We start from the raw sequence: 23,484 nt of genomic DNA, 5'->3' as shown, positions 1-23,484 counted from the left end.
CTCACTGCAACTTCTGCCTCCCAGGTTAAAGCAATTCTCATGCCTCAGCCTCCAAGTAGCTGGGATTACAGGCATGTGCCACCACACCTGGCTAATTTTTTGTATTTTTAGTAGAAATGGGGTTCCACCATATTGGCCAGGCTGGTCTTGAACTCCTGGCCTCAAGTGATCCACCTGCCTCGGCCTCCCAAAGTATTGGGATTACAGGTGTGAGCCACCATACCTGGACCCCAAAATGTCTTTCATAACTTGCTTATTCAGACTATGATTCAGTCAACAATCAGATTTTACATTCTGTGCTTTTTTTCCCCCCCTTAAATCTCTATTAATCCAAAATAATCGGCTAGGCGTGGTGGGAGGCTGAGGCTGGTGGATCACTCAAGGTCAGAAGTTGGAGACCAGACTGGCCGACATGCAAAACCCCATCTCTACTTAAAATACAAAAATTAGCCGGATGTGGTGGCGGGTGCCTGTAGTACCCACTACTAGGGAAGCTGAGGCAGGGAGAATTGCTTGAACCTGGGAGGTGGAGGATGCAGTGAGCTAAGGTCTTGCCATTGCACTCCAGCCTGAGTGATAGAGTAAGACTCCATCTCAAAAAAATAAATAAAAAAAAAATCATCTTCCCAGGCCAGCCTCTTTTTTCTTGACATTGGCTTATTGCAGAAATTGGACCTGCCGCTATGTAGATTCCAACATCCTACCTTCTCGTATTGTCTGATTATTTCCTAGTAGTTTCTAGAATTTGTTTATCTGGCTTCTTATTTCCTCTGCACTGAAATGTAGGCCTAAAGGCTTGATTTGTTTCCTATTAAGTACGTTTAGCCATAATACTGGTGACAGAGGGACATAATACTGGTGATACGACAGGCCTGGCTGTCGTGTTCTTGCTGATGTTTCACTTGGTCACCGGGTCCAGGTGGTAACGGCTTGTAAAATTAAAAGGGAGATTAAGACACAGAGGAACAACCACGTGAAGACACAGGCAAGAGACAGTGGCTGTCTACAAGCCAAGGAGAAAGACCTCAGAGGGAACCAACCCTGCTGACATCTTGATCTTGGACTTCAGGCCTCCAGAACCGTGAGAAAATAAATTTCTGTTGTTTAAACCAATGGTCTAAAATTATAAAATTACGTTGGATTCCTTTTCAAGTCTGAGAGCCCAGTGACACCATGTCCACATTCTCAGTGCCCCTTTCCTGGACAACAAAATGTCGAAACTGACTGGCCCAAGCTTCTTGTATTCAGGAGAAGTCAACTCTCATGACCATAGTCGTTTACCTTTTTTTTCGGGAGATCCACCTGACCTAGGGTTTATTGTCTCTTTCAGGGTTATTTTAGGGACACAGTGATGTACTATGGCTTTTACACCAATTCCACCATCCAGCACGGGAACAGCGGGGCATCCTACAACATGCAACTGGCCTACATCTTCACGATCGGAGCATGCTTGACCACCTGCTTCTTCAGTTTGCTATTCAGGTATGGAAGCATCTGCATTTCCTGATTCTGAGGGTCATGTGAGATTTCGGCAAAAATCCAAGAAACTCAAAAATTACCCAGATAACAATTTTTCTTCAGTTTTGACTTTCTTTCTTTTTCTTTCTTTCTTTCTTTCTTTCTTTCTTTCTTTCTTTCTTTCTCTTTCTTCCTTTCTTTCTTTCTTTCTCTCTCTCTCTCTCTCTTTCCTTCCTTCCTTCCTTCCTTCCATCTTTCCTTCTTTTTTTTTTTTTTGAGACGGAGTCTTGCTCTGTTACCCATGCTGGAGTTCAGTGGCATAATCTTGGCTCACTGCAACCTCCGCCTCCCAGGTTTAAGTGATTCTTCTTCCTCAGCCTCCCCAGTAGTTGGGATTACAGGTGCCTGCCACCATGCGCCTGCTAATTTTTGTATTTTTAATAGAGATGGGGTTTGACCATGTTGGCACGCTGATCTCAAACTCCTGACCTCAGGTGATCCACCCGCCTTGGCCTCCCATAGTGCTGGGATTACAGGTGTGAGCCACCGTGCCCAGCCTGCAGTTTTGACTTTCTATTGCTGTCCGATTATTCCTTGTCCTGCAATATAAAATAGGAGGTTGGACAGAGGGAGAGAGGTTTTTGTGTGCTTTTAAAGAAATTGGTCAGCTTGATAATAAGGGTGCAATTACCCAGCAATGATATGAAGAGAAGAACATGAAAGATAACTATCAGACAGGAGGTACAAATGGAAAATATACATACGAAAGCCTGGGTGTGGTGCTCACGCCTGTAATCTTAGCACTCTGGGAGTCCAATTCAGGCTGATCATTTGAGTCCAGGAGTTCGAGACTGGCCTGGGCAACATGCTAAAACCCCATCTCTACTAAAAATACAAAAAGTTAACCTGGCTTGGTGGCGCCCGCCTGTAGTCCCAGCTACTCGGGAGGCTGAGGTGGGAGAATCACCTGAGCCCATTAGGTTGAGGCTGCAGTGAGCTGAGATCATTCCACTACACTCCAGCCTGAGCAACTGGAGATCCTGTTTCAAAAAAAAAATAGAGAGAGAGAGAAAGAAAGAAAAACAACATGCAATCTCTGTATTAGTTTGCTAGGGCTGCCTGGCAAAGTACAACAGACCGTTGGTTTAAACAACAGAAATTTATTTTCTCATGGTTCTGGAGGCCTGAAGTCCAAGATCAAGATCAAGATGTCAGCAGGGTTGGTTCCCTCCTCCTTTGCTTGTAGATGGCCACTATCTCCTGCCTGTGTCTTCACGTGGTTGTCCCTCTGTGTCTTAATCTCCCTTTTTTATGAAGATGCCATTTCTATTGAATTAGGACCCAATTTAATGACCCCATTTTTTAAAAATGTAATTACCACTTTAATTAATTAATTAATTAATTAATTTTGAGATGAAGTCTTGCTCTGTTGCCCAGGCTGGAGTGCAGTGGTGTGATCTCAGCTCACTGCAACCTCTGCCTCCCTGGGTTCAAGGGATTCTCCTGCCTCAGCCTCCCTAGTAGCTGGGACTACAGGTACACGCCACCATGCCAGACTAATTTTTGTAATTTTATTAGAAACGGGGTTTCACCATGTTGGCCAGACTGGTCTCAAACTCCTGACCTCAAGTGATCCACCTGCCTCGGCCTCCCAAAGTGCTGGGATTACAGGGATGAACCACTGCACCTGGCCTTTAATTACCACTTAAAAGACCTACCTCCAAATACAGTCACATTCTAAGGTACTGGGGCATTAGGACTTCAACATATGAATTTTGGGAAGTACACAGTTCAACCCACAGCAACCTGACTGCCAGCATGCTAATTCAAACTAAAATGAGATTTTGTTTTGTTTTGTCAAAGTAGGAAATGATATTATTATTATTATTATTATTTTGAGACAGTGTTGCTCTGTCACCCAGGCTGGAGTGTAGTGGTGCGATCTTGGCTCATTGCAACCTCCATCTCCCGGGTTCAAGTGATTCTCCTGTCTCAGCCTTCTGAGTAGCTGGGATCACAGGCTTGTGCCATCAAGTCCAGCTAATTTTTCTATTTTTAGTAGAGATGGGGTTTTGCCATGTTGGCCAGGCTGGTCTTGAACTCCTGATCTCAGGTGATCCTCCCGCCTGGGCCCCCCAAAGTGCTGGCGTTACAGGTGTGAGCCACCACACCTGGCCAGAAATGATTCTTAAGTTGCTGTTACTGAGTGGTGGCAAATTTCAGAACAGCAGCATCCGTTTGTCTTATGCAGCATTTTTGTGTGGGTGCTCAGGGCTTCCTGGGCCTGAGACATCCCGTGACAATAACAGTGCCTTCATCAACTGCTTGCTGCTGTAAGCACTGCATGGACTCTTTGGAAGGCTGAATAATCTCCCCCCATCCCCCAGAGATGTCTACAGCCTAATCCCCCAGAACTGGTGAATATGTAACTTCACATAACAAAAGGTACTTTGCAGATGTGATTGAGGATTTTTAAGTGGGGATATTATCCTGGATTATCTGGGTGGGCCCAATGGAATCACAAGGGTCTTTATAAGAGGGAGGCAGGAGGTCAGAGAGAAGCGGGGAGATGAGAAGATGCTACCCTGCTGGCTTTGAAGATGGAGGAGATGGCCACAAGCCAAGGAAAGGGGGCACCCTGTAGAAGCTGGAAAAGACAAGGAAATGGATTCTCCCTTAGAGTTTTTGGAAGGAACATAGCCCTGCCAACACCTTCATTTTAGCCCTGTGAGACTCATTTTCTGATTAGCTGGGCATGGTGGCATGTGCCTGTTAGTTCCAGCTACTTTGGAGGCTGTGACGGGAGGATGGCTTGAGCTTGGGAGGTGGAGGCTGCAGTAAGCTATGACTACACCACTGCACTCCAGCCTGGGCCACACAGCAAGACCTCATCTCTAAACAAACAAACAAACATAAAAACAAAGAAAAAACAATTTTCTGACTTCTGATCTCTGGAAGGGTAAAAAGAACAAATTTGTGTTGTTTTTAGCCACTAAGTTGGTGGTCATTTGTTATAGCAGCAACAGGGAACTGGGTGGATTACTTGAGGTCAGCAGTTCAAGACCAGCCTGGCCAACATGGTGAAACTCTGCCTCTACTGAAAATACAAAAATTAGCTGGGCGTGGTGATGGATGCCTGTAATCCCAGTTACTTGGGAGACTGAGGCAGGAGAGTCGCTTGAACCTTGGAGGTGCAGGTTGCGGTGAGTGGAGATCACGCCACTGGACTCTAGCCTGGGAGACAAGAGTGAACTCTGTCTAAAAAAAAAAAAAAAAAAAAAAAAAAAAAAAATTCTGTAAGGTGAGTACTATTGTTATTCCCTCTCTACAGATGTGGAAACTGAGGCTCAGAATCAGAACCATTCACAAGACAATAATCCCTCAGTTGGCAACTCAGTTGCCAGAGTTGCAAGCCAGGCCTGTGCGGCCCCAAAGCCAGTGCTTGTTTAACCACTGTGTTGTGACCACACTGCTCCAGGCCAACAGCTTGGGGCTAAGTCTTCACGTTGCCTTTTACCATTAATAATAGGACTGCCCTTTGTTGAAGCCCTGTGCTCCCAATGACTGCCGTAATAACCTTCAGGTATTCTGGTATCTGCCTTCTCTAGCATGGCCAAGTACTTCCGGGACAACTTCATTAACCCCCACATTTACTCTGGAGGGATCACTAAGCTGATCTTTTGCTGGGACTTCACTGTCACTCATGAAAAAGCTGTGAAGCTAAAACAGAAGAATCTTAGCACCGAGATAAGGGTAAGGCGAGCTCACTTTACTCATTTGCTGTCGGCTGGTCTCCTTCCCTTCTCCAATATACATGTAACTTTTCTTAAAGTAATAATGAAGTATTGTTTTATTGCCCATGAGACTGGCAAAAAAAAAAAAAAAAATTAAAATATTCATAGTGCCTAGAGCTGGGTAAAGTGTAGAGAAATGGATGTTTTCCCATGACATACTGGCTTTGTAATTCATACAATCTTATTGGAGGCCAGTTTAGCAATTTATATCACTGTTAAATGTACTTTGCCCAGACTAGAGTGCAATGGCTCCATCATAGTTCACTGTAAGCCTCAAACTCCTGGGTTCAAGTGATCCTCCCTTCTCAGCCCCTCAAGTAGCTGGGATTACAGGCATGAGCCATCATGCCTGGCTAATTTTTTAACTTTTATTTTTTGTAAAGACAAGATCTCCTTATGTTCTCCAGGTCCCGAACTCCTGGGCTCAGGTGATCCTCCTATCCTGGCTTCCCAAAGTGCTGGGATTACAGGTGTGAGCCACTGCACCTGGTTAATGTACCTGTTTCTTGACCCCACAGTTCCGGGTTTAAACTTTACTCTAGGCCAGGCGCTTTTCTCTAGGTGGCTCACGCCTGTAATCCCAGCCCTCTGGGAGGCCAAAGTAAGTGGATCGCTTTAGCTCAGGAGTTCAAGACTAACTTGGGCAACACAGCGAGAATTTGTCTCTATAAATTAAAAAAAAAAGAAAGAAAAATATTTACTCTCAGGCAATTTTTTTTTGTTATTGTTGTTTGGTTTTTGTGTGTGTGTGTGTGTGGTTTTTTTTTGAGACGGAGTCTTGCTCTGTTGCCCAGGTTGGAGTGCAGTGGTGCGATCTTGGCTCACTGCAAGCTCTGCCTCCCGGGTTCACACCATTCTCCTGCCTCAGCCTCCCAAGTAGCTGGGACTACAGGAGCCCACCACCACGCCTGGTTTATTTTATTTTATTTTATTATTTTGCATTTTTAATAGAGAGGGGGTTTCGCCGTGTTAGCCAGGATGGTCTCGATCTCTTGACCTCGTGATTCACTCGCGTCGGCCTCCCAAAGTGCTGGGATTACAGGCACAAGCCACCATGCCTGGCTGTTTTTCTTTCTTTGTTTCTTTTCTTTTTTATCGGAATCTCACTCTGCTGCCCAGGCTGGAGTGCAGTGGCTTGATCTTGGCTCACTGCAACCTCTGCCTCCCGGTTTCAGGCAATTCTTCTACATCAGCCTCCCAAGTAGCTGGGATTACAGGCATCTGCCACCACACCTGGCTAATTTTTGGAGTTTTTAAAGTAGAGATGAGGTTGCACTATATTGGCCAGGCTGGTCTCGAACTCCTAGCCTCAAGTGATCCACCCTCCTTGGCCTCCCAAAGTACTGGGATTACAGGCATGAACCAACCAGGGCAATGATTTTCGACCCAGAGAAATCTTGCCCCTCAGGGGGACATTTGACAACATCTAGAGACTTTTTTGATTGTTACAATTGGGAAGAGGGTGCTCTTGATATCTAGTGGGTAGAGGCCAGTGATGCTGCTAAACATCCTACAATGCGTAGAACAGCTCCTGCAACAGAGAATTATGCAGCCCACCATGTCAATAGTATAGAGGTCGAGAAATGCTGGTCTATAGACACAAACTTAAAAAAGAAAAAGCAGCTGAGCATGGTGGCTCACACCTCTAATCCCAGCACTTTCGGAGGACGAGGCAGGCAGATCACGAGGTCAGGAGTTCAAGACCAGCTTGGCCAACATGATAAAACCCCATCTCTACTTAAAAAAAGGACAAAAAGTTAGCCGGGTATGGTGGCGGGCACCTGTAATCCCAGCTACTCAGGAGGCTGAGGCTGGAGAATCACTTAAACCCGGGAGGTGGAGGTTGCAGTGAACCAAGATTGCGCCACTGCACTCCAGCCTGGGCAACAAGAGTGAAAAGTCCATCTCCAAAAAAAAAAAAAAAAAAAAGAGCAAGCTGATTTTATAAATAAAGGGGCTTTAAATTTTTTTTATTGTTTTCGAGACAAGGTCTTGCTCTGTCACCCAAGCTGGAGTGCAGTGGTGCAATCATAACTCACTGTAGTATCGACCTCCTGGGCTGCAGTTAGCCTCCCACCTCAGCCTCCTGAGTAGCTGGGACTACGGGTGCATACCACCGTGCCCAACTAATTTTTAAATTTTTTTCAGGGAGAGAGTCTCACTATGTTGCCCAGGCTGGTCTTAAACTCCTGGGCTCAAGTGATCCTCCCACCTCGGCCTCCCAACATGCTGGGAATTCAGGTGTGAGCCACCAAACCCAGCCAGATAAAGGGGCTTGGACAAGAGGCTACAGATGTGAGCTTCTTTCTCAGTGTAGATACCCAATCTTATTCTTCAAGAAAGAATTTTGTGACCTCAGTGTGCTTTTCTGAAGAACATGGTCCCTATCTATGAATCCCAACTGTTTCTGTAAGATGGAAGCAGTGTTTGGAGATTCTTGGCCCATTTCAGAGTCCTCCATGGGTCTCCCATAATCCCTGTTCATCATAAATGTTCCGTCTCTGTCTCGCCTATGGATTTGGGCTGGATTTATGTCTCTGGGTGTGGCAAGCATTCCCTGGGGATCTTTGCTAGCAGTGGAGAGGGATCTCTAGATAAACTTGACTTTCATTTATTTTTATTTATTTATTTGTTTATTTATTTATTTGTTTGAGACAGAGTCTCACTCTGTCGCCCAGGCTGGAGTGCAGTGGTGCGATCTCTGCTCACTACAACCTCCACCTCCCAGGTTCAAGTGATTCTCCTGGCTCAGCCTCCCGAGTAGCTGGGATTACAGGCATGCACCACCACGCCTGGCTAATTTTTGTATTTTTAGTAGAGGCAGGGTTTCACCATGTTGGCCAGGCTGGGCTCAAACTCCTGATCTTAAGTGATCCACCCTCCTTAGCCTCCCAAAGTGCTGGGATTACAGGCATGAGCCACCATGCCCAGCCATAAACTTGACTTTCTTATGTTTCTAGGAGAACCTGTCAGAGCTCCGTCAGGAGAATGCCAAGTTGACGTTCAATCAGCAGCTGACCCGCTTCTCTGCCTATGTGATGGCCTGGGTTGTCTCTACAGGGGTGGCCATAGCCTGCTGTGTAGCCGTTTATTACCTGGCTGAGTACAACTTAGAGGTAACCAACACCAGGGTCCAGGGCAGAGAGAACCAGGTGTAGGGATGAGGTGCTGGAGGGGAACGATGTTGTGCAGCCCACGGTTCAACCCAGGATCTATGGCCCGCAGCATCAGCACCAGCAGAGAACTTGTTAAAAATGCAGGGGTGAGGCACAGTGGCTTGCACCTGTAATCCCAACACTCTGGGAGGCTGAGGCAGGAGGATCACCTGAACCCAGGAGTTAGAGACCAGCCTGGGCAACATGGAGACTCCATCTCTATAAAAATTTTAAAAATTAGCCCAGCATGGTGGCATGCACCTGTAGTCCTGGCTACGGTGGCGGTCATTCATTGGTGACTATGATTTCACATGAACGGTAGCTCAGCTGTGTCGTTTCACAGCCCTGGGGCCAGACCTTGCCTTGTTTAATCTCAGTTAATTCTTGCAACCTCTCTATGGGTTATGTGATCATTTCTCCATTGTACAGATGGAGAAGAGGGGCTCAGAGAAGCTAAGGATCTGGCCCTAGACTGTGCAGCTTCCGTGTGGGGAGGGAGCCATACTGGAACCCAGGTTACCCTGGCTCCAAAGATACCACCAAAAATGCAAGTGGTGCTTTTGAACCATCCAGAGGTAGACGGAGGTAGGATGAGGCCAGGCAGGGAGGATGTGGGAATGTGACATATCAGGTAACTCCAAGGGTCACAAAGGATGCCTGGCAGAGGTGCAGTCCTGGCTCCATTCCCAGCCAAATGTCGGAGTGCTACCTCATCCTGGAGGCCCAGTGCCTCTCCCAGCCTCACACAAAAGTGCATCATGGGGCTGGGCACAGTGGCTCACGCCTGTAATCCCAGCACTTTGGGAGGCCGAGGTGGGCCGATCATTTGAGATCAGGAGTTCGAGACCATCCTGGCCAACATAGTGAAACCCCATCTCTACTAAAAATACAAAAATTAGCCAGGTGTGGTGGTGCACCCCTGTAATCCCAGCTACTCGGGAGGCTGAGGCAGGAGAATCACTTGAACCTGGGAGGCAAAGGTTGCAGTGAGCTGAGATCATGCCACTGCACTCCAGCCTGGGCAACAGAGTGAGACTCCATCTCCAAAGAAAAAAAAATGTGCAGCACGGGCTAGTAGACCCCAACCCCCCTAATTCAGAACTCAGAGACAGGTGAAGCCTGGTGAAAATGAACAAGGCCACGCAGGAGAGGCAAGGAGAAATTCCATGGTGATTGATCCCCTTGGGCTGTAGCTTCAGGAGATTCAGCTTATGGTCAACAGGCGGGAGCACATCCTCATTGCCCCGGGCATCTTGGTAGAAAACAGAAAGCCACAGAATGACTGTTGGAGCTCAGGCTCCTGAGTGGGACCCCCCTAGGCTCCAATCTACCACTTCCTTGCGAGGTGACCCTGGATAAGTGTCTTCCCCTCCCTGAGCCTCAGTTTGCTTGGCACAGGGTAAGCAAATTAATGGTACCTAGCTAAAACAGTTACTAAAACAGTTAACCTAGCCAGGTGCGGTGGCTCGTGCCTGTAGTCCCAACATCTTGGGAGGCCGAGGTGGATGGATCACCTGAGGTCGGGAGTTAGAGACCAGCCTGGCCAACATGGGAAAACCCCATCTCTACTAAAAATACAAAAATTAGCTGGGTATGGTGGTGCATCCCTGTAATCCCAGCTAGTCTGGAGACTGAGGCAGGAGAATCACTTGAACTGAAGAGGTGGAAGTAGCAGTGAGCCGAGATAGCGCCACTGCACTCCAGCCTGGGCAACAGAGTGAGACTCCATCTCAAAAAAATTAAAATAAATAAATAGCTAAAGAGTTAATCCCAGAGGAGCTACTCCGCAGGTTTTCTATCATGGGAGACTTTTGGGTGAGGCAGAAAGGGGTACAGTGTACAAGTCAGCCCTCCATTCTCTTCCCGATCCCCTGCAGTTCCTGAAGACGCACAGTAACCCTGGAGCGGTGCTATTACTGCCTTTCGTTGTGTCCTGCATTAATCTGGCCGTGCCATGCATCTACTCCATGTTCAGGCTCGTGGAGAGGTACGAGATGCCACAGCACGAAGTCTACATTCTCCTGATCCGGTAGGTGATCTGTCGTGCCCAACAACAGCCTCTATTTCCACGGGGAGAAGTTGGGATGGTAGCTAGAAAAGATTATGCTTTAGTGTCAAAGTTTTGTTCTCCAGAAAGAAGGAATTTCAAAAGTAAAGTGTGGCTGGGCGTGGTGGCTCATGCCAGTAATCCCGGCACTTTGGAAGGCTGAGAGGGGAGGATCACTTGAGACCAGGAGTTCGAGAATAGCCTGGGCAACATAGCTGGATGCTGGCTATACAAAAAGGCAGCTGGATGCAGTGGCATGTACCTGTTAGTGCCAGCTACTCAGGAGGCTGAGGTGAGAGGATCACTTGATCCCAGGAGTCTGAGGTTACCTATGATTGCACCACTGCACTCTGGCCTGTACAACAGAGCAAGACCCTGTTTTAACAACAAACGAGCGAAGTCTGTTTGTGTGGTGTGGGCTTTTGCTCAAAGTCATGGATTGATTGCTTTCCTGATTGCTACCAGCGGGGGATTGATGTAGTTCTCAAGTATGGGATGTACAGATGGGCAGGCAGTGCACACACAAAGGCTCCTGGGTTGAGGAGGGGACTGAAATCATCCAGCGTTCCCCTTAGTCAAGCTGTGAGTCCTGGTACCCACTGCCTCAGATGGGAGGAAGAGGCGCATTTTTGTAATTCCACCACCCAAACAAAGGTGGGAGGAGTGCTTTGGGCAACTCACTGGCCTCCACGGGGTGCCTTTTTGTGATTCCCACAAAGGTACCATATGTGCTAGAAGTGATCCCGGAGTTTTGATACACAAAGTCTGGAACTACCCAAATTTTGTCCTTCTAGTTTCTTCCCTGACTTCTTCCTGGTTATGCTGGGGTTTATAAGTATAGATCTGTAGGCCAGGTGCGGTGGCTTATGCCTATAATCCCAGTGATTTGGGAGGCCAAGGCAGGTGGATCACCTGAGGTCAGGAGTTTGAAACCAGCCTGGCCAACATGGCCAACATAGAGAAACCCCGTCTCTACTAAAAATACAAAAATTAGCTGGGTGTGCTGACGCACGTCTGTAATCCCAGCTACTCGAGAGGCTGAGGTGGGAGAATTGCTTGAACCTGGGAGGCGGAGGTTGCAGTGAACCGAGATTGTGCCACTGCACTCCAGCCTGGGTGACAGAGGGAGACTCCGTCTCAAAAAAAAAAAAAAAAAGTATAGGTCTGTACAATGCAGACTGAGTTTCTTTGCTGATCAGTTCCATAGCCCTTGCCTTACCATGGTCTGTGAGATCTGGCTCCCAGCGAGCACTCCAGCTTCATTTTCTCCCCCGTCCTTGCTCACTGCCTGTCCCCGTCACAGGCCTCCTAAGCGTTCACAAACATGCCAAACTGTATTCCCACCTCTGGACCTTTGCATGGGCCTGGAACGTTCTTCCCACACACGACCACATGGCTTGCTTCCTGAATGCATTTTGTGTTCTTCAAACATCACCCTCATGTTGCACTCTTTCTTACATATCCCATTAAAAATAACAGCTCCCTACCACCTTTTCTCCTCTGCAGTATAATTTTCTCCTTCTTTTTTTTTTTTTTTTGAGATGGAGTCTCACTCTGTCGCCCAGGCTGGAGTGCGGTGGCACGATCCCAGCTCACTCTCTGCAGTATAATTTTCTTACCACTTCCTGACATATTTGTATTTATTTATTATCTTCCTCCCCTACAGTTTATGGGGGAAATCTTTGCTTTGTTCACAGTGCCTGGGATATCATAGGTGTTCAAGAATGGTTGGTGAATGAATGAGCAAATCGGTCAGTCAGTCGATTATATCCAATTCATATTATGAAAAATTCCAGACAGGTGCAGTGGCTCATGCCTGTAATCCTAGCACTTTGGGTGGCCAAGGTGGGAGGATTGCTTGAGCCCAGGAGTTCAAGACCAGCCTGGGCAACATGGTGAGACTCCATCTCTACAAAAAATTTAAAAATTAGTCAGGCATGGTTGATTGCACCTGTAGTCCCAGCTACTCAGGTGGCTGAGGTGGGAGAAGTGCTTGAGCCTGGGAGGTCAAAGCTGCGGTGAGCCAAGAGTACATCACTGCATTCCAGTTTGGGTAACAGAGTGAGACCCTGTCTCAAAAAAAGGAAGGAAGGAAGGAAGGGAGGGAAGAAAGAAAAAAGAAAGAAAGAAAGGAAGGAAGGAAGGAAGGAGGAAGGGAGGGAGGGAAGAAAGAAAGAAGAAAGAAAGAGAGAAAGAGGGAGGGAGGGAGGGAGGGAAGAAAGAAGGAAGGAAGGAAGGAAGGAAGGAAGGAAGGGAGGAAGGGAGGGAGGAAGGGGAAAGAAAACTCTGACCATATTCCTATGCCCTCATTATTCCCCACATCCCATCCACCAATCCATGGTGCCACTTTTTAAAGTACATATAGAAGGGGAAATATTAGGTCTCACTGCACCCCATAACCTTGCATATTGAGTATGATGGGCACAAATTACCATCTACTAGATGATGGAGTTGTAAAGACTGAGGAGGATGATTCAATAAAGAGCTTGGCAGTGTATGTTGCATCAGCACCCAATAAACTTTATGTACATTTACTATTATAATGGGAAGTGAAATCAGATCATTTGGAGATGCAACAAAAGAGAACATATCAGTCAGAATAAATCAGGTTATACTTCAGTAACAATCCCCCAAATCTCAGTGGTTTAGAACACAAAGGTTTATTTCTTACTCATGTTACGTACACAGTGTGGATTGGCAGGAGGGACCTTCCTATGTTAGTCACTGAGGGATCCAGGCTAAGAGAGCAGCAATCATCTTGAATATCATTGATTGCCTTTCCAAAAGGAAGATGGGGAGTTCTGGAGGGTCTCACAGGGGCATTACGTGCTCCAGCTTAGACGTGACACAGGTTGCTTCTGCTCACAATTCATTTACCACAATTCATTCACCATTCACCAGGAATTTCGATCTTACCATGTGTCCCAAAGGAACTATTGGCAGACAGCGTGAAAGACTGCCATTGAAAGTAATCATAAATGTTGTCTCTTCTGTTTAGAAACATCTTTTTGAAAATATCAATAATTGGCATTCTTTGTTACTACTGGCTCAACAACGTGGCCCTGTCTGGTGAAGAGGTGAGATTCTAAGCTTCTCTGCCTTAAGTTTGGTTTCTTAGCATTTGACCAACAGGGAGGACATGGGTTTCTCAAGAGTCATCACACTCCATAGTTGGTATTAATCCCTTGTGGAAAGAGAACGAAAACTAATCTGGAAAGCAACGTAAGGCAAAATGGGTCTCAACAAAAAAGCTCAGGTTCTAGAGTCAGGAGGACATGATTCAAAGGCCAGCTGTGCTGTGTCATCTGCCGAGTCACTTAATCTCTTTGATCCTCAGTTTTCTCATCTGTAAAACTGGGATTAAACAATATCATGTGTAGTATAAGTTCAGTGCCCAGCATATGCAGTGGACGCTAGTAATTTTAGCGCTAGTCTGTCCTAACAGCCTTGGGGTTGGACAAAATCCTTTTTGATCCTTGATGTTCTATTTTCCCTGTAACCTAGATACCCTGGGCTTTACCAATCTGTAAACTCATAAATGCTGGCAGTAACAATTATGTCCTAATGCTGACTGTTCCTGGCCCTTCTTCACTTGACTAGAGTTTCTAGTCTTCACTAACCTCAGAGAATGGGTGCCTGAGGGTAGTGTCCCGTGTGGATTTAGGAACAAGCCAACTTCCCTGGCCTTCTCATTGGGATGCCTCTGCCCCTGCTACTGCATCCCCCATGATAATGTGCCTTCACATTACACAGTAATCCTTAGCTGATGGTCATCATGAGCCCTCAGATACCCAGGATGCCCTGGGGTTGGAAGTAGAGTCAGGGAATCAGGAGCCTCTCTCTATTTCTCTGTCACCCATTATTCCTGGGCCCTAAAATAGCTCTGCTGTGTCTAGACTCAAACCATCTTACATGAACATGGCACCCTCAACTTCTCTCCCTAATTGTCGAAGAGAATCAAAATCAGCCCTGTAAGTTAGTATGGTTACAGCAGATACCATATTCTTCTTCCATGCATTTATCCATTCATGCATCCATCCATCATCCCTCTATCATTCATTTATCCATCCATGCATCTATTCATCCATCCATGTATTCATCTGTCCATCCATGTATCCATCTATCCATCCATTCATACATCCATCCACTTATCCATTTATCCATCCATGTATGGATCCATCCATCCATTAATCCATATATATATTTATCTATTCATTCATGTATTAGTCTATCCATTTATCTAACCATCCATCCATTTATTCATGTATTCATTCATGCATGCATCCATCTATCAATTCATGTATTCATCCAGCCATCTATTCATCCATCCATTCATCCATCCATCTATATGTCCATCTATCCATTTACTTATCCATCATTCATCCATCCTTGGGCCGTGTACCCAAAAGTTTCCTCTCCTCCAGCCAAATCTAAAAGCTCCCAGTCTATCAGCTGATAGCACTGACTTCCTGCAAAAGTTCCTAGCCACTACTTTTATAAACTGACTAATCTGAGCTTCCAGTTTACACTAGCCTACTAAACCTCTAGGCCACTTTCTTAATCAAGCAGACATTAATTAATTTTTTTAAGGTCAATAAGCAAAAAGAGTGAAGGCATTCTTAGCCATTGGCACTTCCTGCTCTCTTGAAGAAACTGATTACCCTTGGCTGAACAATGGGATCCAGAGGGGATAGGGCACGGATGAAAAGTTTTATGGGGAGAGATCACGAACTGGGAAAGTTTGGGTATGTGTGGAAGGCAAGCTTTAATCGGGGGAAGAAGGAAACCCAAAAGAGAACACCACCCTTGAAAACAAACTCAGCTGCATTTTTTCAGAGTGAATCTACTTTTTTGAGTACACAAGGACTTGGTCAAACCCAACCATTAGCTATGTCCGAATGGGTACATAGAGCCAGGAACAGAGGAGAATTGAGCTGAGGCCGCAGCCCCTTCCCACATCTGGACTCTTGTTTGCCTTCCAGTGTTGGGAAACTCTCATTGGCCAGGACATCTACCGTCTCCTTCTGATGGATTTTGTGTTCTCTTTAGCCGATTCCTTCCTGGGAGAGTTTCTGAGGAGGTAAATATTTGTCATTCTTAAGTAATTAGTGCCTGATGCTATAACCAGAACCTGATCCTGGCTGAGTAGGACGTACAGGTCCCTGACATACTCAAAGCATGCATTGTTCCAAGTCTGCCTGTGTCCTTGGGGATACTGTTCACGTTTAAATTAGCTAAAATTTCACCTTAACCTAACAGTTCTGTTGTCATAGTTCACTTGGTTCAGTTGACCTTTTACAACCTTTTGAAAACAAATTCTAGAAATAAAAGACAGAAACTGAGCCATTTGAAATCTTATCCAGCCGAGGGCAGTGGCTCATGCCTATAATCCCAGCACTTTGGGAGACTGAGGCAGGAGGATCACTTGAGGCCAGGAGTTTGAGACTAGCCTGGGCAAAATAGGAAGACCCTGTCTCAAAAAAAAAGAAGAAGAAGAAGGCAAAGAAAGAAGAAAAAAAGAAATCTGGGCCAGGCACGGTGGCTCAAGCCTGTAATCCCAGCACTTTGGGAGGCCGAGACGGGCGGATCATGAGGTCAGGAGATCATGACCATCCTGGCTAACACGGTGAAGCCCCGTCTCTACTAAAAAAACAAAAAAAATACAAAAAACTAGCCGGGCGAGGTGGTGGGCACCTGTAGTCCCAGCTACTCAGGAGGCTGAGGCAGGAGAATGCGTAAACCCGGGAGGCGGAGCTTGCAGTGAGCCGAGATCCAGCCACTGCACTCCAGCCTGGGCGACAGAGCGAGACTCCGTCTCAAAAAAAAAAAAGAAATCTTATCCACTATAGATAATTTTAATATTCTAGTATATATTCCTCCAGATTTTTCTATGCACACATTGTTCTGTGTGTGTCTTTACTATATAATACTACATAATTTTCAAAAGCAAAAATGGAGTCACACTGCAACATATTGTAGAATTTGCTTTTATTGATCTGTCCCTATGCTTTGACATCTTTCCATGTCAGCACATGTAGATTTATCTCATTGTTTTAATTGAATTGATGTACTAATTTTATATTAGATACAATATATACAGAATTGAGGCACTGTTATTGTCCCATGTCTGGTTTTTAAAATTTAGTAATTCTTTTTTTTAATAATATGATGAGCCTCTCATTCCTTACAGACATTTATGTATTTCCGCAAGCTGTTCTAGTAATAAGATGGTCTGACCATCAGATAGGATGGTCTGATGTTGATTCTTTTATCAGTGGGTAGATTCAATGCCAAATTTCCTCATTCATTTTTGCCAGAATGTGCTTTTATTCTAGCCTCTGTTGAGGGCCTGGACATAAAGGTGAAAAGGTTTGGCCGGGTGCAGTGACTCATGCCTGTAATCCCGACACTTTGGGAGGCCAAGGCGGGTGAATCATCTGAGGTCAGGAGTTCAAGAGAAGCCTGGCCAATGTGGTGAAACCCCATCTCTACTAAAAATACAAAAATTAGCCGAGCGTGGTGGTGCGTGCCTGTAATCCCAACTACTTGGGAGGCGGAGGCAGGAGAATCGCTTGAACCCGGGAGGTGGAGGTTGCAGTGAGCTTAGATTGCGCCACTACACTCCACCCTGGGTGACACAGCAAGACTGCATCTCAAAAAAAAAAAAAAAAAAGGTGAAGAAGTTTTTTTTGACAAAAATTTTTTTAAATTGGCAACTCCTCTTTATGAACAAATTAATATGGAATCAAGTTTCCCCAGAGTAAATGGAAACTTGGTTTCCTTCTTGTGGATTTAGAATACAGGGAAATATAATTAATTTGATAGCAGCAACCAAAAATTTAAAAATGTTTATCTGAGTTGAGAGGTGCTGAGTTCATCCGGTTCATGAAAAAAGAAGCTTTAATTAGCAAAGAGGGGTGTAAGATAATAGTGGGATAATTTAAATGTTCAGGGTAACAAATGTTCTCTAGAACTTTTTAAACCACTTTAGCAGTACCCCCACTTGACTGCATTGTGTTAAATTAGTTTTCCCTCAATCCCTTCAAATACTTCTTCAAAAACATGCTTATAGATTTACAACTGTTGAAAAATTTTCAAGGGAACTTATGACTTTATTTCAAGCCGGTGAGGGTCTCTTTTGATTGTCCTAGTCTGTGGGGGATCTTCTGAAAGTGGGAGTTATGGTTTGGGTACTAAACTCAGTATGTTTTCACAGGATCATCGGGATGCAGCTGATCACAAGTCTTGGCCTTCCAGAGTTTGACATTGCCAGGAACGTTCTAGAATTGATCTATGCACAAACTCTGGTGTGGTAAGTTTTGTGACTCAGCAAAATGCCCAGTGGTTCCCACATGACTGTGGAGTTGGTGTTTTGGTGGCAAAGTTCCAGAATCTGTTGTTTTTAAAACTGCATGGGTGATACGCCATCCAACCAGTCTGAGTACCATGAATTTAGCATTTAGACTACCATTTTCCTTTATGAGAGCTTAAGGACTTCAGACAAGAATCAGCATAGAGCAGGGATCCCAACCTGGAGGCCACCTATAGGTGTGAGTCACCATGCTCAGCCTATTTATTTATTTTTGAGACAGGGTCTCACTCTGTTGCTAAGGCTGGAGTGCAGTGGCATGATCATGGCTCACTACAGCCTCATCCTGCTGGGCTCAAGCAATCTTCCTGCATTACTTTTGCATATTTATTTTAACATGATGCAGTTAATGCCGGAATTCTGTATGGTGAATCACATTCCCAGGTTCCGTCTGATGGGGTGTTACTGACTTGAAAGTGTTGGATTTGGAACAGGATAAACTGAGTTCTGAGACTGGCTCTGCCACTCATGGAGATCACTGTGCTTGTGTGAGCCTCAGACTCATCTATAAATGCATGTAAGAATAGCTGCCTTTAAGGCCAGGTGTGGTGGCTCAAGCCTGTAATACCAGCACTTTGGGAGGCTGAGGCGGGCGGATCACCTGAGGTCAGGAGTTCAAGACCAGCCTGACCAACATGGTGAAACCCCATCTCTACTAAAAATACAAAATTAGGCCGGGCACGGTGGCTCAAGCCTGTAATCCCAGCACTTCGGGAGGCCGAGACGGGCGGATCACGAGGTCAGGAGATCGAGACCATCCTGGCTAACCCGGTGAAACCCCATCTCTACTAAAAAAAAAATAAAAAAATAATAAAAATAAAAATACAAAATTAGCCGGGCATGGTGGCACACGCCTGTAATCCCAGCTACTCGGGAGACTGAGACACGAGAATCGCTTGAACCCGGGAGGTGGAGGTTACAGTGAGCCAAGATCGTGCCATGGTACTCCAGCCTGGGCAACAAGAGTGAAACTCTGCCACAAAAAAAAAAAAAAAAAAAGGCCAGGAGCGGTGGCTCATGCCTGTAATCCCAGCACTTTGGGAGGCCGGATCACCTGAGGCCAGGAGTTCGAGGCCAACCTGGCCAACATGGCAAAACCCCGTCTCTACTAAAATACACACAAAAAATTAACTCAGCGTGGTTGCGAGCACCTGTAATCCCAGTTACTCAGGAGGCTGAGGCGGGAGAATCACTTGAACCTGGGAGGTGGAGGCTGCGGTGAACAGAGATCGTGCCATTGTACTCCAGCCTGGGCGACAAGAATGAAACTTTGTCTCATAAAAAAAAAAAAAAAAAAGAATAGCTGCCTTTGAATCATGTTGAGGATTAAATGCCATGGTAGATGAAAACTGCTTTGTAAACACCAATATGTCATACAACGGGAGAGTGTTTTATTTTCTGACTCTTTAAAGTTGCCCTGGGTGATTTGACTGTCTGCAAATAACTCAAAGTTAATGAGTTTATTTTTTAGAGACAATGAGGACCTTTCTTTGGTAGTTTAGGTAATGTGTTTGCATGCTGCTGAATCACCTGCTGGCAATTTGGCAGTTTACAAAATCCTTTCTTCCACATTATTTCAACTGGGATGCCATTGGGCAAGTTACTAAAACTCTCTCTAAACGTTAGTTTTCTAATCTTTAAATGGTAGAGATACCTACTCACAGTGTTTTCGAGGTGATTAAATAGGCGTGGTGGCTCACACCTGTAACCCCAGAACTTTGGGAGGCCGAGGTGGGCAGATCACTTGAGGTCAGGAGTTCAAGACCAGCCTGGCCAACATGGTGAAACCCTGAGTCTACTAAAAAATACAAATTAGCCGGCTGTGGTTAGATGCCTGTAATCTCAGCTACTAGAGAAGCTGAGGCAGGAGAATCACTTGAACCAGGGAGGCAGAGGTTGTAGTCAGCCGAGATCATGCCACTGCACTCCAGCCTGGGAGATAGAGCGACTCTCCGTCTCAAAAAGAAAAAAAAAGAAATTACCATTATGACTTCTGGGCCTTTGAGATTTTTGTTGCTAAATCATGAATAAGCACAATCGAAAACACATATCTTTTCTTTTTTCCATGGTTATTACAGTTCTAACCTTTGTGGGTTTTAGGAGAATATTGCCTTTGATGATGAGTTTTATAAGAAGATAATATAATGACAGAAAAGGATATATGTTAGGGACAGTGATAGAGATGAAGTGAGGAACATGTTTTCCAAGTTTTAGTCTATGTACACCAGCCTGCCTATTTTTTGGTATAGTGATATTTCACCTGTGCTATTATCTACTTAATTTTTTTTATTATTTGCCTTTTTTTTTTTTACTCAAATACATTTTTTTAATGTCATGGTAGATGATAACTGCTTTTCATCAGCCTCCCAAAGTGCTGGGATAACAGGAGTGAGCCACCATGCCCATTTATTCCTCTCAAAAAACTCTGTGAGTAGGTACTAGTATGTCCACCATTTAAAGATTAGAAAACTAAGGTTTAGAGAGAGTTTAAGTAACTTGCCCAACGGCATCCTAGTTGAAATGATGTGGAAGAAAGGCCTTTGTAAATGGCCAGACTGCTTTCCCCAACATCGGCAGTCTTCCTGGGGTCAGTAAGACTCTAGATGTCAAAACGTCAGGCGTTTTTGTATTTTTAGTAGAGACAGGGGTTTTGCCATGTTGGCCAGGCTGGTTTCGAACTCCTGACCTCAGATGATCTGCCCACTTCAGTCTCCAAAAGTGATGGCATTACAGGCGTGAGTCACTGCGCCTGGCCTCTCACATACATTTTTAAGAGAGTCTTTATTTACAATCATAAATGGAAAACCAGTGCCATTTGATAGAAATCACAAATAACTGGAAAAATAAAAGCAATCCCATTCCAAAATGTCACTAAATTCTAGCGAGATGTTACTGTTTGCCAAGGCTCTCAGCCCAAAGCCTACTCCTTTTTTGTTAAAAAATGGGAGATTGGGCCGGGCGCGGGGGCTCAAGCCTGTAATCCCAGCACTTTGGGAGGCCGAGACGGGTGGATCACGAGGTCAGGAGATTGAGACCATCCTGGCTAATACGGTGAAACCCCGTCTCCACTAAAAAATACAAAAAACTAGCCGGGCGACGAGGTGGGCACCTGTAGTCCCAGCTACTCAGGAGGCTGAGGCAGGAGAATGGCGTAAACCCGGGAGGCAGAGCTTGCAGTGAGCTGAGAACCGGCCACTGCACTCCAGCCTGGGCGGCAGAGCAAGACTCCGTCTCAGGAAAAAAAAAAAAAAAAAAAAAGGGAGATTGGCATGTGTTAGGAGTTACATTATTCTAGAACCACACTGAGATTTTCTCCTTTTGTTGCTCATGAGCACTGCAGGAGAGTTGGAAAGGGAATGCCTTTCTCATTTGGAACTCAGTGCTGTTCAATGCCTTGTCCCTACAGAACCTCAGACCTTGAATACCATGGGGAAGGAAGCAAAAGCAGGGGAAAGCATAGGGTATGCCCTAAATTTGGGACACGCTAGCTTAGGGCATGCTGAATACCATCTGTTGGTTTAGTAGGTGGATGGGTGATTTCTCTATAAAATCTCCTTTTCAGAGCTGGGAAGAAGGCAGCTGAGGATACTGGGTATGGTGGGAATCTGCCTAATTTGCTGGGATGGAAGCAGGCCCCCTCTGTGTTAGTTGGCTGGCGCTGCCATAACAAAGTCCCACGCACTGAGTGGCTTAAACAACAGCAATTTCATATCTCACAGTTCTGGAGGTCAGAAGGCCAAGATCAAGATGCGGGTGGGGTTGGTTTCTTCTGAGGGTCATAAGGGAGGAATCTGTCTCAAGCCTCTCTCCTTGGCTTATAGACGGCCATCTTCTCCCCATGTCTTTACATGGTCTTCGTTTCTCTGTGTGTCTATGTCCTAATCTCTTCTTTTTTTGTTGTTGAGATGGAGTCTTGCTCTGTTGCCCAGGCTGGAGTGCAATGGCACAATCTTGGCTCACTGCAACCTCCGCCTCCCAGGTTCAAGTGATTCTCCTGCCTCAGCTTCTCAAGTAGCTGAGATTACAGGCATGCGCCATCATGCCTGGCTAATTTTTGTATTTTTAGTAGAGATGGGGTTTCACCATGTTGGCCAGGCTGGTCTCGAACTCCTGACCTCAGGTGATTCACGTGCCTTGGCCTCCCAAAGTTCTGGGATTACAGGCGTGAGCCACCACGCCTGGCCTCCTAATCTTGTCTTTTAGGGACACCTAATTATACTGAATTAGGGCCTCCTACTGTGATCTCGTTCTACCTTAAGCACCTCTCCAAGGCCCTGTCTCCAAATACAGTCACATTCTGAGATATTGGGGGTTAAGGCCTCAATATATGGATTTTGGGGACACACAATCCAGGCCACAACATCCTCTTTCTCTTCCTTCCAAGCTTCCCAGATTCACCCCGACTCCTTTTGTCTCCCCCGGCCTCTGACACTCACCCTCTCTGCCTTTCAGGATTGGAATCTTCTTCTGCCCCCTGCTGCCCCTTATCCAAATGATTATGCTTTTCATCATGTTCTACGCCAAAAACGTGAGTCAGTCCGACGTTGCCATCAGTCAGCTTTGCTCCAACGCCTGTGACCTGGTGGCGCTTAAAGCTGGGGAAGGGGGCTCTGCAAAGGTCTCAGGAAGCTGGGCCTGGCTGGGGTCCTTCTGCTGCTGCTCTGGCTGCAGATGGGAGGTGGCTGCCTCTCTCTCTTCAGATCAGTCTGATGATGAATTTCCAGCCTCCGAGCAAAGCCTGGCGGGCCTCGCAGATGATGACTCTCTTCATCTTCTTGCTCTTTTTCCCATCCTTCACCGCGGTCTTGTGCACCCTGGCCATCACCATCTGGAGGTAGGAGAAGGGGGCCTTGGGGGAGGTTTTACAGACTGGGTGGATGGGTGTGTGTTTTAAAATGTAGGTTTTATTATAATTCAGGTATGGTGAGGCCGGGTGCAGTGGCTCACGCCTATAATCCCAGCACTATGGGAGGCCGAAGCGGGTGGATCACTTGAGGCCAGGAGTTCAAGATGAGCCTGGCCAACATGGTGAACTCGTCTCTACTAAAAACACAAAAATTAGCCAGGCATGGTGGTGCATGCCTGTAATCCCAGCTGCAAGAGAGGCTGAGGCAGGAGAATCGTTTGAACCCCGGAGGTGGAGGTTGCAGTGAGCCCAGATTGCACCATTGCGCTGTAGCCTGGGCGACAGAGTGAGACTCTGTCTCAATACATAAATAAATAAATAGATAGATAGATAGATAGATAGATAGATAGATAGATAGATAAATAAATAACTAGGTGTGGTGAAGCCCAACAGGTCAGGAATGACCACCACTAGAAAGATAGTTTATTACTCTCAGTTCCTGAGAAGGGGAGGCACTCTGTGCCACAAAGGACCACACAGGGAAGCATCGGGGTAGGTCAGGAGGCAGAGGGAGTGAGGGGAAATGTGGGCTAGAGCCTTTCTTGTGGTTTTCTATGGTAAGGAATGGGCAAGGCAGGGGAAGCAGGTTTAGGGTTGGCTGGTTTGTCAGTAGGCTGTGGGATGTGGATCTGCCCTGAGTTGTCTGGCACCTGGCCCTGGGGTGCTTAGGACAGCGGAGTGGTGGCCCAGATGTGAGATCCTGATAAAGGGGGCAGTTTAGGGTGTGGGATCTGGATCCGTTGGTTTGCATTTGA

At 46.0% G+C, this 23,484-nt stretch overlaps 1 protein-coding gene across 6 annotated transcripts in view; it reads left to right on the top strand.

The window, feature by feature from the left end:
* TMC5 (transmembrane channel like 5) overlaps positions 1 to 23,484 on the top strand; it is a 90,265-nt gene that overhangs the window by 56,574 nt on the left and 10,207 nt on the right. For 5 of the 6 annotated variants that reach the window (XM_033217882.1, XM_033217878.1, XM_033217877.1 and 2 more), the window contains 9 exons: positions 1,331 to 1,482; positions 5,067 to 5,211; positions 8,213 to 8,368; positions 10,285 to 10,436; positions 13,453 to 13,531; positions 15,437 to 15,534; positions 17,671 to 17,766; positions 22,276 to 22,351; positions 22,524 to 22,657. In XM_033217882.1, coding sequence (XP_033073773.1) covers positions 1,331 to 1,482; positions 5,067 to 5,211; positions 8,213 to 8,368; positions 10,285 to 10,436; positions 13,453 to 13,531; positions 15,437 to 15,534; positions 17,671 to 17,766; positions 22,276 to 22,351; positions 22,524 to 22,657 — 1,088 coding nt within the window. The remainder of the gene's footprint in view (positions 1 to 1,330; positions 1,483 to 5,066; positions 5,212 to 8,212; positions 8,369 to 10,284; positions 10,437 to 13,452; positions 13,532 to 15,436; positions 15,535 to 17,670; positions 17,767 to 22,275; positions 22,352 to 22,523; positions 22,658 to 23,484) is intronic. The other variant, XM_033217880.1, reaches the window with a different exon arrangement.

The sequence above is a fragment of the Trachypithecus francoisi genome, unplaced genomic scaffold (genome assembly GCF_009764315.1).
Source record: "Trachypithecus francoisi isolate TF-2019V2 unplaced genomic scaffold, Tfra_2.0 Lachesis_group10, whole genome shotgun sequence".
Taxonomy (NCBI): domain Eukaryota; kingdom Metazoa; phylum Chordata; class Mammalia; order Primates; family Cercopithecidae; genus Trachypithecus; species Trachypithecus francoisi.
This window is presented reverse-complemented; position numbering and strand designations above follow the sequence as displayed.